Source organism: Amblyomma americanum, chromosome 5, assembly GCF_052857255.1.
Source record: "Amblyomma americanum isolate KBUSLIRL-KWMA chromosome 5, ASM5285725v1, whole genome shotgun sequence".
Lineage (NCBI taxonomy): Eukaryota > Metazoa > Arthropoda > Arachnida > Ixodida > Ixodidae > Amblyomma > Amblyomma americanum.
This window is the reverse complement of record NC_135501.1, coordinates 56293379-56309995: the sequence shown is the minus strand read 5'-3', so window position 1 is coordinate 56309995 and position 16617 is coordinate 56293379. Positions and strand designations below refer to the sequence as shown.

General features: G+C 46.4%; 1 protein-coding gene across 1 annotated transcript in view; it reads right to left on the bottom strand.

Moving 5' to 3' along the window:
* The window catches only part of LOC144132456 (medium-chain acyl-CoA ligase ACSF2, mitochondrial-like), a 60264-nt gene that overhangs the window by 31328 nt on the left and 12319 nt on the right, over positions 1-16617 (bottom strand). The window contains exons 4-6 of the mRNA XM_077664868.1: positions 7349-7402; positions 2254-2372; positions 414-461 (exon numbers count right to left, since the gene is read on the bottom strand). Of these exons, the coding sequence (XP_077520994.1) occupies positions 414-461; positions 2254-2372; positions 7349-7402 (221 nt within the window). The remainder of the gene's footprint in view (positions 1-413; positions 462-2253; positions 2373-7348; positions 7403-16617) is intronic.

Below are 16617 nucleotides of genomic sequence, written 5' to 3'. Positions count from 1 at the left end.
ATCGTATGGAAAAACACGTGTGTTCAGCCTTACAGCGACAATCTGCAGAGCAATGCAGTCGCTATAAATGCCGTTTCTTTGATACATGCAACAAAAATCTGCGTTGTCGGCGTTTTTTGTTTAACCGGTTCATAATTATAGTTGCGTAATAGTAATAAGCATGCATGATAGAATACCGATAGCGTGAAGTTAAAAAGACATAGCTATAGGACCAATCGTAGACTTTCTAGATCACACTAACATATTATTAAATCTTGAGAGCGCAGCTCAAGAAGCAGGTCATAAGTATGTCAGGGGGAACTTGTTTAGGAGTGCACTGGCAGGAAACCAGAAAAACATGTGTATTTTTGGTGCCATTTTTCTTTCAATTTACCTAAAGTGAGGCGGTATTTTTTTTATGTGATGATACTCACGAAACTTTTTGGTCACCATCAGCAATGACGGCCTTTAGGTATGGATATCTGAAAAAGACAGAAGCATTGTCGCGCGATATTAATCCTTAGCAAGTCGGTGAAATCAGCGGGCCAAAACGACTCACTGCGCTTGAAAATCCAATACCGCACACTTTAATTCAGGTTCACTTATTCAGAACAGACTCGTTGGTAACTGGCGTACTGAACCAACTGAAGCCCTTCTCTAACACTCCGGTAATAAAGGCAATGTTTATCTTTGATGGCCTCTCTATTTTACATTTCGTATGAAGGGCAAACAGTTAATCATGTTTAAAATGAATCTGACAATAATTGTCATAAATAGTTTTAATAATAACTCCTTTTAAGGCAGCTCCCAACCAATGATGTGCAACGTTGTCTTCTCGGGCACTAAATCTGGAATAAGGGTGTAATGGATACTGTCGTTTTTCCTTTTCGTTTTTTCTTTTTCTTTCCTTCTTTTTTCCTTTCCACTTTCCCCTTTTTATTAACCTTCCTCGTTACCATTTCATCTATTGCAACAAGTTATCTGAAACTGTATGACCTACAAATACGCGTATTTATTTTCTCTTGCCGTCTCATTTGCCTGAATAGAGATGGCCATTGGTCAGTGCAGCCAACACTTAATTCCTACTTCTTGGGAAGAACTGCGCTTTTCCAAATGGTAATCAGCTCATTGCACTTAGGATTGCTTCCTTCTCATTAACTCCACTGAGGCCACTTGTAGGCTCCCTTTCGGGATCAAGACACTTATCTAAACTATTATAGCAACTCAGCAGGGTAGATGTGTAGGCCAGTTGGTGAGACATCAGGAGGCTATACACCCAGCAGACACAGGACACGGGGAGGTGACGACACAGGACGGTGCTCGCAACTAAGGTTTTATTGAAAAGCTTCATGGCTTTTATAGACAGAGATACGTGTCATCTTGCAATCGGGTGAGATGGAAAGTAAAACACAAATTGAAAACAAGACCATTGGCGAGACAAAAACACCAATGCGCACATGGAAGCTAGGGGGATGCTCAGCATAAATGACGCAAACAGTACATTAAAAGATATCAGAGGATCTAAAACATGACGCTTGCGCGTGGAACCGAGGTCATGTAAACCGCAGCTTACAGGAACGAAATGCGCGTCGAAAAGACAAAGAAAGCAACCAAACGGGCACGTGTAACGGAAACCCCATCCTTTCTGGAGGATGGAAACGGAAGGCGAGCTAACACATTCATTCGGCTGCGAGAGTAAGATGGCAATCGCCTGCACAATCTCTTTTTCAAACTATCCCTTCCTTCTTCCGATAATCTGGATCTGGCTGAGTTGAGGGCAACAGCCCCAGCTGCAGAAATGAACGGGAAGATTCTAACGCCCCGCCTCCCCGGAGGAAGGCGCGTGCTCTCGCAAGCGATCATTTAAAGACCTACTGGTTTCTTCAATATAAAAACACCCACAACAGAGGGGAATCTTGTAGACCACCTCCGTTGCACATGCAACAAGCTTATTCGCTTCCAAGTGCCTCTTGCCGCTAGTGCCTGGATTCATGTCACCCTTGTCCACCAGATTGCATAATCTAGAGAGCTTGCAAGGTGCAGAAATTTGCCTTAAATCTTAAAAAGATTATGTGAAATTCTGCGTAAATAAAGAATGACTTCCAGTTTTTCCTGGCAGACTTGTTGAAAAACGGCTGAAAGCACGCTGTGAACAATGATAGGAAGCAGGTGTGCGTCATATCACTGCACCTCAATAGTTCTGGAGATGACAGTGGCAAAATCTCTGCTAAACCAAATATCAGACTTATTTAGCTAGTGCGCAGATGTACTTACTTTACTGAGTTCAGCTGTCCAGGCTTTGAATGACGGAGCTCCGGTATAAGAGAACAGAGCATTTGATAGTAGTCGAACACCTTGAATGGCTCGGCGATGAAGATACCCTTGAAGCCAACCTGATGTTTGAATTAAAAGACAAAAATTAAAAACAAGAATAGCAGCTGAACAAACAACGTCATACAATTTAATGCTAAACATTCGAAAGGATGACAGAGAGGTAATCAGGATAAGGAAGAAGGTATAGTATAGGTATAAACGCAGCATAAAGCTGTTTATTATCACATACACCCGCAGACGAACTGCACCAGATAATAATAATAATAATAATAATAATAATGTTTTATTTTGTCCAACTGTTTACAAAGCGTACATTCCCGAATCGGCAGCGAACATTCCCGAACACATCGAATTGGCAGCCGCCTTCAAAGAACAAATGCGTGGAAGTCCACATACTGCGATCTCCCTAAACTAATGACCCTTAATCACTGTGTACAAGCCGCTGCAGCCGTATGTGGTCATAGAAGACGACAGGGTACGTAACCCAGATCGAAATTAGGCAGTTTTTACCGTCCGAATTTTAACCAGCACTCGGCAACTAGCCAATAAAGCTACCTAGCCATTAAAACTAGCTGCTCCTTATCACGGACTTCGGCGGCGCTCGGAGCCACCATAAGAAAACGGAGACCTTTAAGATGGAACCGTTCATTTAATGTTCTGTTTTCTCTTGAAATACACTTCAGAGCACAATGATGTCCTAGGCGGGGTCAGCGTACGAAATGTGAAGTGCTCACGTGTAAAAAGCGAATAAAAAGAACCAGCTCGTTTCTCTTGTCACTTCTCGCCACATCCTTTGCGGTGTCACCCCTTCGAAAACTTCGTAGGCATATTTCGAGTCACTAAATACTAAATTCGTGCTAGATATACGGGAGGCCATGAAAGCTCACGGTTGCTAGAGAGATACTCTAAGAAGTAAAATCGCCCTGATCGAAGGCGGGTAGTGCCCGTAGGTTCCGATGATGAGAAACAATTGGCTCGGAGAATATTGAATTTCAGCGCATTTGACAGGCGCTTGCAAGTTATGCTGTGCTGCTGCCGCTATTTCTCAAAAGAAAAGTGCCCACATATGCATGAGCATTCCCACTACTTTACCGCCCTGCATACCAGAGGGAGATAGACGCAAACGATGACCTAAATGAATCCGAGGGAGGCCGGAAGAAAATTTCGAAATAAGCGCTTGTAATTCCCATCTCCGCCAGCTACGAGCGAGGTTTCGAACGATGATATTTTTTTCCAAATCATCCAACCAAACAGCGCACCTGGTCAAGAACAACAGTGAGCGATGATGATAAACGGTATTTACCGATGAAAAAAGAAATGAAATTTGAGCACAGTGCATAAAATTTCGCTTGTATTTTGCGAGTACGCACTGTAAGCCGCCGAATCTTGGAGGCCGCAAATGTAGCCTGAGGATGTATTAAGAACAGGTCTCCAACTATCCATCGTCCTACAATGGCACTGCACCGAATGCATCATAATTCACACAGAAAGCCAGAGGGTATTCCGCCAACACCACTATGCCACGACATATTAAACATTACCTTATATCATATGCCTCAGTAATCTTAAAATAAAGTAAGAATGGGTCCCCGGACACGAAGGCATCGGAGAGAACGGACGGCCTCATGTTCTTGCTAACGGAAATGATCCCTTGGACTCTCCTGAATCTGAGTTCGAGGACTTGAGCCCTCAAGAAAAACGCAATGCTCCCCGAAACCTCCCAAGGCAGCGACTCAAAGTCATTTTTCTGAAGCACGATATATTTATGTCTTCAATCGGTGACCTCATTTGCCGAGAAGAAACCCATTCGCGAAGCACGCTTCTACACGCTTCAGTGGCTTAGTCGTAGGGCATTCGGCTACCACGCCCCGGGAAGCGGGATCGGACACCGGCCCTGTCAGCCATGTCGGCTGTGTGCCGAAAGAGGCAAGATGCACAATTCACGATTCGAAGTCAGTGCACGTGAATGGGACCCAGGTTGCCCAAATAAATCCTGAGCCATCCACTTCGGCATCTCTCTGGCCGATGTACAGCTTTAGGACCTTAAACTCCACATAACAGTAGAGAAATTTTTTGTCGCCCTAATAAACCCCCTATTTTATTAGCCGACCAGAAGCTCCTTATTGTCTGATGTGGGTGTCCTGACACAAAATATATGCGCCGGACCTTTCGGCCCAAAATAGCATCGCATTCACTCCTCCGGCCCTTCCTTGTTCCTTTCTTACGATATCCGCCCTGTTCCCTTTCCTCAGGCGCGACCGACACACGACACAGACCCTTCTGCTGCAATCGCGTCCTCCCAGGCTCCGATGTGGACCATGAACACGCCTGTATCACATGTAAAGCATTTGTTTGACATACGATTTGTGTGTGATGGCGAATAAAATGCTGCTCTCGCACACTCAAGCAGGATTTTGTATTGTGTTGTCTTCGACTTTTCGCGCCAGTACACTTTCGCGTATACCATGTCAAGCCACACAAATGATACTAGTATGAGTGGCTTTGGGCGAAACAAAAAGAACTACAACAACAGCATGAATAAGTCAGCACACGCACGTTAAAGGGAAACTGAAGCCAACTTCATCACATCATTGTTCTGAGTAAAAATTGATTCTCTGTCCCTTTCTCGCTACGCTGACGTTTGCCCGGCAGTGAAATACGCATTTATGGTCGGGAAATTTGGATTTAAAACTTATTCTGCCAGTAGATTAAAACTTAAGAACTATTTAACAAAAAGGACGGGTTGCCACTATTTTGAAGTGGTCGGCGGGTTACCCAAGCCTTCGGAGTCCGCGTAAAAAAATTTGTGCCGATGCCCAAATTTTACTTGCGAAATCAGCCGGACAGCTGTATTTCGCGGCAAGTAGGGTTCCAAGAGACGCTGCTTGTAGATGCAGTTCGCAGAGATTCATGCGGGAGGGCTCAGAATCTGAAAGATGCCAGGGTAGGTTCGACGCGCCTTAAGCCGATGAGCTCGCTGAAGATAAGTGAAAGCTTATGTGCTCTTAAGCAATACGGACCGCCTTTTCTCGAGTATGCTGAAGCACTCACAGATGTTTCAATGCTGCCCGTTCACTTGTTGATAAAGTCTACCGAGTCCCTTCAGTGCGCAGAATTGTTTTTGATTTAATTGTGGGATGATTTTTCTTTATTTGGATTATCGCTGCTGTTAAGACGGGCGTGAAATTTCAGCTCAATATTTGTGTGTTTTTTTTTCCTGCGTAGGCTTGCACGCTCAGCTGTGCAAATGTAGGCGCAGTTAGAGTCAGCGCATTGTGATGTATTTTCGTCCGTCCGTGTTCATTTTTTTGTTTTTGCGCTGCGGTGAGGCAACTAAAGAAACTATCCCAGCAGTCTGCATCGATATATAAGACCCCGTTACCCTACAGTAGACGTGACTATGTTGCTGGGGACGATGGCGATGATGAAGAAGGTTTCGCCGGCATACCGCGAACCGGCTATCCACGGTGGCTTACGTGAGAGATTTCTCTGGTTAATTCGCGCAAAGGGACCTTATGCTGTTGGCAACCACTTCTAGTTTTGTCACCGAGGCTATGAATGCGGCTGGCATCACTCTATAAATTATCTGTAAAAGAACTCCAGCATAAAGACATCGTGCAATGTAGTGGAGTTACGCATGACTGCTGCTCATTGAAGGAAGTTCTGAGCAGGGAAGTGCCAGACTCCGCTGAAGTTGGCAGTGCTGTTGAAACTGGTCACATTTAAAGACCCTTATATCTTGCTGGGCTTATCGTTAATCTAAAAGTCACTTTCGTAGGCCATATGGCTGTTAAAGGTGCACTAAAGAGGAATCTGAACTCGTCATTTTACCACCATGGGAAATCGACCTACACGTTCCAAGCATTCTTAGAAACTTCGAATTATTTTCCTGTGCGGCCGATATCTCTAATTTAAATCGAATTAAACATCCCGGCTCCCGCCTTTTCTTTCAACACAACTCTGAAGGTAGGAGGAGTCAACCAACGCGTGGAGTGCTTTTCAGCCAGTCCCGTGGCGGCTTCGACTTCGCTTTTATTTTGGTTTTCGTTTTTAGGTTTCTGTGCATAAATAGTTTCAGTCGCAGACTACATAACCGCAGATTAGGCCCACGGAAATAAAAATACGCGTGTACTCTGATTTACGTATTACTAGATTTACGTATCACTAGTAGATAGCTCACGTGGGCAGTGCCTTGTTCCGCACACCTTATCCCTGTGCTCTCTGGGAACCTTAACAGCGCCGTGTAGCTACGCAAGAATTTAAACCTCTTTTCAAGTCCATGTTGAATGCATAAGCTACCTACCCTTTTTTTTTGTAAAAGTAGCCATGTCGGACTGACATCATTTAGAGAAGTGTTGCAATAGTTTCAGGAATTATAGAAGAGGAATACATGGTCGAAATTTCGGTTAAATGAATGCTAGCGGAACTTTTGTTTTTAGGTAACTGCCGAAAATTAAATGCGCGCCGGCTGGAAATGAGAATTAAACAGGAGGCGTAAACAGCAAATATCGAAGTTCAGACTTTACTGGACAGCAGATCACGTGGAATTACAATGAGCCGGCAGTATGCTATCTTCCACGTATTAAAGTGCACGCAAACTTCTTGACGCAAACTAAAGAACAGAGGTCGCATCCCAAAGATGCTTAGAATATGTTTCTACAAGCGGGCTTTTCTTGTCCAGAGGACTTGCCCCAGACAAAGACAAGTCGCTCTTGTTAAAACATTAGCTGAGCACTCTAAGTCGGCCCTTCTTTGTTCAGTTTGTGTCTTGCAGGTTAAACATTCCTCAGTATAGAGAAGTTCTACTGCTGATAGACACAAAAACACAAGTAAGTTTCGGGCTTGTCGGGTGGATGCTGATTAAGCCATGAGGTTAATAAAAACTTAATATGAGACTATATCTAATAACACGCTTATGTGATCTGCTAAGAAGCAGCAATGAAATAGTAAAGCAGAACACGCAGAAGAAAGGTGCGAACACCAAGGGAAACTACAAGCCATACCATGAATAGTATGAAAGAAATATTTCACTCACTGTTGTCAGGCATTTTTCAAACTCTGCAGCCGTCAAAGCGAAATGAACACTTGCCTGCAAAACAAACAAGTAAACAAACATATTATTATACTTAGACCGTTTGTTTGTGTGGAGTTCAGAGAATAGCTTCTAAGGAGGCTAAACTCGCAACCCCTCCAAAGGGTTTGCATATGCGCAGCGCGCACCAAAAGCAAAGGGAAGGCGTAATGTTTACACATTGCCCGGTGTTATTTTTTAAGTAGCGTGTTTTGCGGATCGCCTCCAGCACGCTCCCCTATCATTCTGTTCTTCACTAACAGATAGCGCTATCATCTACCTGGCTGATAGACCGGAATACGCAGTTTGAAATGATTCGCTCTCACATACCAGCGCTGCTTTAACACATCTCAGGACTTTTCATGTAAATGTGCACAATGGCCCAGAATGCTCTTAGTAAATCTAAAGTGAACATTTGTGACAAGCTCGGCCATTGTTATCACGAGGAGTTTCCAATGCACAAGTCCCTATCGCGCAACTGAACTACTTTTGAGCGCACATATTTACTCACTTTATCAATTAGTTCTGCAGTCGTGACAATACAAATAAATGGGCGCCGGAAAAAAAAATGACCTGGACCGCATGGCGAAGCCATGTTTCTCGCTTCGCTCTATTCGGTGGGATAAACACATCACAAAGAGATACGCATTAAATGGCACAAAAAAAATGGCCATGTCCAGTCATACTGTCGTTTAAATGATGGAATGGTAGCGGCTTCAAAATAATCGTAAAATTGGAAACGACACAAAAATCACAAAATAACACGAAAGGACATTTATTAGGAAACATTTAAAATACAGTTGTGCACATCAGGCGAAGATTATGGTGTGAAAAACACAGCAAAATTATTTGATTCATAGGAATGATAGCCTTAGATACATTTCGTGTATAGTAATGCGCACACGACCACTACCAAACAAACTGCAATTTTTTGTAAGTCAAAGGGCAGTTGTCACAGCAGAGTTCTGAGAGCAGCATCTTTTTGCAGTTGGCGTCTCTCTGAGCTATGGGAAAATAGACACGATTTGATCACAATCTCTAAAACGGGCCCAAACGGCTAACCGAGGTTGTCACATAGGCCGAGATCTTCCGAATAAAAGGCCCTGAAATTACTGCTGCAGAAATCAGGAACAGCAGCTTCTCTGCTAGGAAAAACGCTAAGGCGCCCGTGTGTTGTGCGAAGTCAGTGCACGTTAAAGATGCCAGGTGGCCGAAATTATTCCGAAGCCCTCCACTACGGTACCTCTTTCTTCCTTTCTTCTTTCACTCCCGCCTTTATCCCTTCCCTTACGGCGCGGTTCAGGTGTCCAACGATATATGAGACAGGTACTGCGCGATTTCCTTTCCACAGAAACCAATTATTATTATTATTATTATTGAGTTCAGATTTTTCGGTTCGTGCAAGCACACTACGTCTGCAGGGAAGTCCAGGCTCATCTTAGGTTATAATAAGACGAGATTCGGATTTCAGTTGTGGAAATATGGGGGGACAAAGCCTTTCGCCCCGCCCGCACTCCCACTCCGCGGATGCAGCGTTCCCGCTCGCTAACCGCGGAGGGGTTCGTGCTCGAGGGACAAAGGGAAGGGACGACACAGCGTGAACACTCATATGCTATTTATTACAGTTGCAATCAATACACAGAGCGGGCCAGCTAGCTACAAAACATCAACGAGGCATTCCTCGGAAATAGAAGGCTACGTAAGAAGGACTTCCGACTTACCGGCTGGGGCAGGGGCGCGACTTCGGAGGTATCGGCGGCGAACATTTGTATGCGCCGATAATGGCGGCCGGGTTTTCCCGTGCGCGCTGCATTCTTGGGGCAAAGCCATCCCCTAGTATTTGCTGGGGAAGGCGGTCAGAGCGCGCGTTTGCTGCGCTCGCTTCTCTGCCTGGAACCAGAAGTCCAGCGGCAAGGCACAACGGATCCCCGTGCGCCTGCCGCGGAACGTGGCGGGAGCGTGCGGCTCCAACAGCTCGCGACGCTGGCCGGATCCCGAAGGGCCTCTCTCCGGTTCCGCAGAGTTCCGCGTAACCTACGAGGTGGCGCTGCCGTCGCCGTTCCCTCGTGACACCGTCGGAGGCGGACGCTTTTTTTCGGAGCTCCAGCGACTACGTCTGAAGCTAAGTGCCTTTTGGTTTTTGCGCTTGTACATGCTTTCGGGCAGTAGTTTTAAACCGAGTTAAGGGTAGAAAGGCTAGCGGAAGTGTGTGTGCCGAAGGTTTTTGCGTAGAAATTTTGGAAGGCTTTGACCTTGCGTATTGCTGAAAGTTTTTGGTGTAGGATTTTTGGCGGGCGTTTACGTTGCGTAGTGCCGAAGGTTTTTGTGTAGGAATTTTGGTGGGCTTTTACGTTGTGTAGTGCCGAAGGTTTTTTGTGTAGGAATTTTGGCGGGCTTTTACGTTGCGCAGTGCCGAAGGTTTTTGTGCAGGATATTAAGCGGGCTCTTACGTTGACTAGTGCCGAAGGTTTCTTCTGTAGGAATTTTGGCGGGCTTTTACGTTGCGTAGTGCCGAAGTTTTGTGTAATATTCTTGGCGGGTTTTTACGCATAGGAATTTTGACGGGCTTTCACAAGGCGTAGTCGGCCGGACGATGGGTCGGCAAGCTAGGAAAGTTAAGGAGGACAAGGACGGGGAGTTAGTACAGTGTCAGGAGTGCGACCGTTGGTGTTACTTAGATGAGACAGGGTTCGGGAGCTTAGCCGAGGCGGGTGAGGCTAGCTTCGTGTGTAAGATGTGCAAGCGGTTTGGGGACGCCGTTCATGCGTTAAAAGGGGAATGGGAAGCTGGGTTTAATGCACTTAATGCGGACCGGCAGGTCGAACGAGAGGATCGGATTAAGCTGGAAGCTCAGGTCGCCGATTTGATTAAAAAGGAGGAGAATAATGCCGCCCTGTTGAAGCGAATGGTGGGCGAGATTAAAGAAGAGCGGGAAAAGCGGACCCAGCTAGAAAAACAGGTTGAAGCGCTCAGGTCGCGGCCGGCTGGGCACCCCAGTTCGGAGAAGTGTCAGGTGGAGGACGAGGCTCGTCGATCGTACAGTGCTGTAGTGCAGCGAGCATTGAGTGAGAAAAATGCGAACGAAATGAAAAAGGTTAAAGCGGGCATGGAAACTCGCGACAAAAGCGTACAGCGGCAGGAGAGTCAGCTAGAGCGATCCGGAGGCCAACAGATGGAATTAGGAAGCGAACGTTTGGGGCACAGGAGAGTTCTGGTGGTCGGGGACTCGAATGTAGCCAGGGTTGAGGGAGGCGTTCTGACGGCAGTGAAGGCATACAGGAGGGTGCAGGTGGAGGCTCAGTCGGGAAAGTGCATGGTGGATGCAATGGCCAGAGCCCGGGAGGTGGTGGTGGGTAGCATGGATGGCGAACACCTTGTGGTCATCCATGCTGGTCTCAATGATGTACTGCAGGGGAGGAGCCAGAATCTTGAGACGCAGTTGGAGGTGGGGATGCGTAGGCTTAGAGAGGCCTCTGAGAGTGTGCATGTGACCATATGCACAATCCCAGAGGTCCAGAGGCAGGCTCGCGAAACGGAAAGGAGGGTCGTGGAGACTAATCGGGTAATTAGGCTATTGAGTCGACGACTAAGATACGAGGTGATGGAGGTCAACAGGGAAGTGTACGAGGTTAGGCCCCACCCTTTTGCACAGGATGGCATCTACTACGGTGGTGCCACTGGCAAGAAGGTGGGTAGTAGGATAGGTCGCCAGGCAACAGCTTTTTTGGGGGGACCCAGAGCTCTGAAGGAACCAGTGTAGAGAAGGAAGAATTAAGATCAAACGGACAATGGAACCATAGGTGAAGAAAAAGACGCAAGCGCCAGGGCCAAGTTAATTCAGATATAGGTTTCATTAACATGCAAGGTGGCAGGAATAGACTGAAATGGGAGGAAATAGAAGAACAGTTAAGACAGGAGGAATTAATGGTATATGGTTTAGCGGAAACACATCTTAGAGACATGGAGCAACCACCCTGTAACCCAGACTACGCATGGGGATATTGCAATAGAACAGAGGGCAGCAGAAAGGGAGGTGGAATTGGGGCATTCATTCATAAAAGTATGAATTTTCAAAGGGTTAGACTGGGATGCAGGGAACATTTATGGCTAAAAGGAACAGTGGCAGGCAAGCAAACACTCCTTGGCTTTGTATACCTGTGGACAGGGGTTAATGCCAAAGAGGAAAACAGGAAAATGTTAGAATGTATTGCAAGCGACATTGATGAGATAGGAGGACAGGGCGAGATAATTATATTAGGCGACATGAATGCACACATAGAAGACCTGGATGGGTACACGGATTCGACAGGAAGCATGCTGCAGGACATGTGTGACAGGCATGATTTAGTTGTATGCAACAGCACCGACAAGTGTGAAGGGCTCATAACATTAGAAGGCGGGGAGTCTGCACTCGACGATAGATTATGCACTAATGTCACAGAGGATGTATAACAGATTAGGGGTAAGGAGCATAGATGAAGATGGTTCCAGAAGTTTAGGTAGTGACCACAAGCGTATCAAGTTGAGCTTCAGAAGAAAAAGCAATGTAGGACTGAATCAAGATAAACAATCAGGGGGAAATTTTTACTCAGAAAAGCAATTGGAAGTAGCAGCCAAACAAATCGAGAAAGTAATTTTTGAGGATAGTGAAACAGAATGGACTTATACCAAATTAACTCGATTACTGGAGCTAGAGCTAGCTAAGGTGGGAGTAAAGCTAAAAGGGAAAAGATGCAAACCCAAGAGTTGGTGGGATGAGGAGGTCAAGAGGGAAATAGAAAAGCGCAAGGAAGCATCCAGGGAACACAGATATTCCAAGAAGAGGGGGGAACCAAAACCCGAAGTAGACAGAAAATGGGATACCTTCATAAAGTGTAGAAGGGACGCATCCTATTTGATTAATGAGAAAATTAGAAGAAAGGGTGCCCAATGGATGTCAAAGTAAATAAAAAGGATAGAAAAGCAGCCCAAAAATTCTGGAAACATCTAAATGCAATGAGTAATAAAACTAGGCTAGAACAAAGGTTCATTGTTACAGATGAGGGTATTCGACTAGAAGGGGATGAAGCAATAAAACACATAGGAACAAGGATGACGGAAACATTTTCAGCAAAGCACGTGGTACATAATTTATCGAAGGAGGATAGACCGGTTACAGCAATAGCTTCACTTGAGCAAGGAGAGTGGGAAAGGGCAGAGAAGAAGGTTCCTAGTGGCACATCAACAGGACCAGATGGTATCCCGATTATGTTGATAAAGAAGTTAGGACCAAAATCCAAGCAAACATTAATACAGGTAGTGAACAAAATGATAGTGGATGAGAAAGTCCCCGATGAATGGCGATTAAGTAGAATGAACATGATATATAAGGGAAAGGGGGACAAAGCAGACGTAAGTAACTATCGCCCCATAACAGTGACGTCTGTGGTTTACAGGGTGGTGATGCAAATTATAAAGGATAGACTGCAGGCTTGGGTGGAGAACGAGGGGGTGCTAGGGGAACTACAGAATGGGTTCCGGAAACAAAGGAGATTGGAGGACAATCTATTTTCATTGACACAGTGTATAGAAATTGCGGAAAAGGAACATAGGCCCTTATTGCTAGCATTTCTGGATATTAGGGGACCCTATGACAACGTTACTCAGGAGCATTTGTGGGACATATTGGGCACATTGAATGTGGAAAATGGAGTAATTAATCTTTTAAAAGATATATATAGAGGTAACAGAGTGCTCATAAAATGGGAAAAAAATGTATCAGGGCTTGTAGAGATACAGCGGGGGCTTAGACAAGGATGTCCTCTGTCCCCTTTGTTGTTCATGTTGTACCTGCAAGGTTTGGAGGCCAAGCTAGAGGGGAGCGGACTAGGTTTCAACCTATCTTTTTTCAAGCAAGGGGAATTGATTAAACCGACATTACCGGGACTAATATATGCGGACGATATAGTGATAATGGCTGACAACAACGAAGACCTGCAGAAGTTGTTAGACATATGCAGTACAGAGGGAGATAGATTAGGCTTCAAGTATAGTAAGGAAAAATCTGCAGTCATGACATTTAATGAAGAGGGCGGCGAGCATAGAATACAGGAGTTCGTGCTAAAGGTAGTGAATGAGTACAAGTATCTTGGGGTGTGGATAAATAACAGTGTTGAGTATCTGACAGAGCATGAAAAATATGTAATGAATAAAGCTAGTAGGAATGCAGCTGTCATGAAAAATAGGGCACTGTGGAATTACAATAGGTATGAGGTGGTAAGAGGGATCTGGAAAGGGGTGATGGTCCCTAGCCTGACCTTCGGGAATGCGGTCCTGTGTATGAGGCCAGATGTTCAAGCAAGGCTGGAAATTAGGCAACGGGGAGTAGGGAGGTTAGCTTTGGGAGCACATGGCAATACACCAAATCAGGGGGTACAGGGTGATATGGGATGGGCGTCTTTCGAGAGCAGAGAGGCTAGCAGTAAGATAGCATTTGAGGAACGATTGAGAAGGATGGAGGAAAAGCGGTGGGCTAGGAAAGTTTTCAGATACCTGTATATAAAGAATGTTGACACGAAATGGAGAAAGCGAACTAGAAAATTGACAAGCAAATATCTGGACAGCAGTAAGGGGGCAAATCAGCAATTATCGGTTAAGAAAAAGGTTAAAGGAACAGAGAGAGCTTTGTGGAAAACAGGGATGCTAACGAAATCGGCACTAGAAACATACCGGACCTTTAAACAGGAAATTGTCAAAGAAAATATCTATGATAATTGTAGGGGAAGTTCTTTGTTGTTTGAGGCCAGGACTGGAGTTTTGCGGACTAAGAAGTATAGAGTCAGGTACCAGGAGATAGACACTTTGTGCATTGCGTGCGGAGAGGAGGAGGAAACGGCTGAACACTTGATACTTTTCTGTAAAGGGCTTCACCCTACAGTGGAAGGCAGCGGGGCTGACTTACCCAAGGCATTGGGGTTTAGGGATAGTGAAGGGAAAGTGGATTTTAAGAGGTTGAAAGTAACCAAGCGAAGGTTATCTGATTGGTGGCTAAAAGCAAGACAGGAGTAAAATTTCACAAGACATGGCTAGGTGGCTTGAGCCACCGCCCGATGTAAAGGGTTCAGCCGTATCCATCCATCCATCCATCCTTTCCCCCATGAGGGAGACTTCCCTCCTCGCCCAGCCGGGGCTGCCCGTCCCGACGGCCGACGATGAAGATGGGCCGCATCGAAACGGAGGGGGGGAAACAGGTTCTCCACACAGTCTGGACTTGAAGGCTCGCGTTTGTGCAAGCGGGCCCAGGAATCAGCGGCGGTGATCTTGATGCTGCGGCCATCGTGACGCCCCGGACCGTGCTATCACCTTCATCGGCGCAGACCGTTCTGCTGATTCTGGCGGCAAGCGGCTACTCGTCTGAAAACCAGGGACCAACGGCAGGCTACTTAAGCCTGCGGACAGCGGAAATCCCCTGTTGTCAGCGGCGAGTGCGTTGGCCGATGCTAACACGTTGTACCTCAACAGGCGGTGATCTTGGTGCTGCGACCCCCTTGACGCCCCGGACCGTGCTGTCACCTTCATCGGCGCAGACCGTTCTGCTGACCCTGGCGGCAAGCGACTAACTCGTCTGAAAACCAGAAATCAGCGGCGGTGATCTTGATGCTGCGGCCATCGTGACGCCCCGGACCGTGCTATCACCTTCATCGGCGCAGACCGTTCTGCTGATTCTGGCGGCAAGCGGCTACTCGTCTGAAAACCAGGGATCAACGGCAGGCTACTTAAGCCTGCGGACAGCGGAAATCCCCTGCAGTCAGCGGCGAGTTCGTTGGCCGAAGCTAACACGTTGTACCCCAACAGGCGGTGATCTTGGTGCTGCGACCCCCGTGACGCCCCGGACCGTGCTTTCACCTTCATCGGCGCAGACCGTTCTGCTGACCCTGGCGGCAAGCGACTAACTCGTCTGAAAACCAGGAATCAGCGGCGGTGATCTTGATGCTGCGGCCATCGTGACACCCCGGACCGTGCTATCACCTTCATCGGCGCAGACCGTTCTGCTGATTCTTGCGGCAAGCGGCTACTCGTCTGAAAACCAGGAATCACCGGCAGGCTATTTAAGCCTGCGGACAGCGGAAATCCCCTGCAGTCAGCGGCGAGTGCGTTGGCCGAAGCTAACATGTTGTACCCCAACAGGTAGTCTCATTTTGGCTGTTATCTTTCGTGCTTGTATCTGCCGCTGACTGCACACTGTGTACGCTTCCCCTGTATGAAAGTGACAGAGTGTATTACTTCTTGCCACCAGGTACTGCCCGGTGATGGCAAATTCATGACCTGTACAGATTGTAAGTTTTCTTACCATTTGGGTCAAAATTGTTCTGGAATTGCCCCTAACACATTTAACACAATGAGCGCAGCAAAAAGAGATGTGTGGGTATGCAAGACCTGCAGAGCGGCAAGAAAACGCACAGGCGATTCCAACTCGCAACATGATGCTGCCCAGGTCGATGAGAGTGCGGGCATGGCATCGGCATAGCTTGCGGAACTGCAGGATATCAAAAAGAGCCTACAATGCTTACCAGACCTTCACACGAAGGTTGATTCGCTGCTCCTTCTGAGAACAGAGGTGACCACATTAACCAAAACAGTTCAAGAATTGGAAAGCTCTGTGACATTTTTATCACAACAGTACGATTCTGTTCTCGAAGAAATGAAAGCAGCTAAGGAACAAATGTCTTCTCGAGATGCAGAAGTATCCGCCCTCAGAGCAATTGTCCAGACACAAGCCGAACAGCTAGACCGGATGCAAGCCGATCTAAATGACAGTGAACAGTACAGTCGTAACATGAACATGGAAATCCATGGACTCAAAGAGGAAGCAGATGAAAATCTTAAGGAATTCCTGAGTGATATTGCTGAAAGGCTACAACTCCAAAATTTTTCTCTGTCAGAAGTTGAAGCAATACATCGGCTACCAGGCAGGCGCGACGCTATTCCTAGGATTCTTGTGCGCTTCACTTCCTCTGCTTCTAGAGAAAAGTTGTTCGAAGCCCGCGGGAAGCTTGGGAGTCTTTGCGAACCTGGAAAGCGACAAACAATGTTTTTCAACGAGAACCTGACAAAGCTGAACCGAGATCTATTCTGGCATGCAAGGACCAAGGCAAAACTAAATGAGTACAAGTTTGCTTGGGTTAAACGGGGCAAGATATTTGTGAAAAAATCTGAAAGCTCGTCCTTTCTCCGAATAACTAAGCCAGCAGACT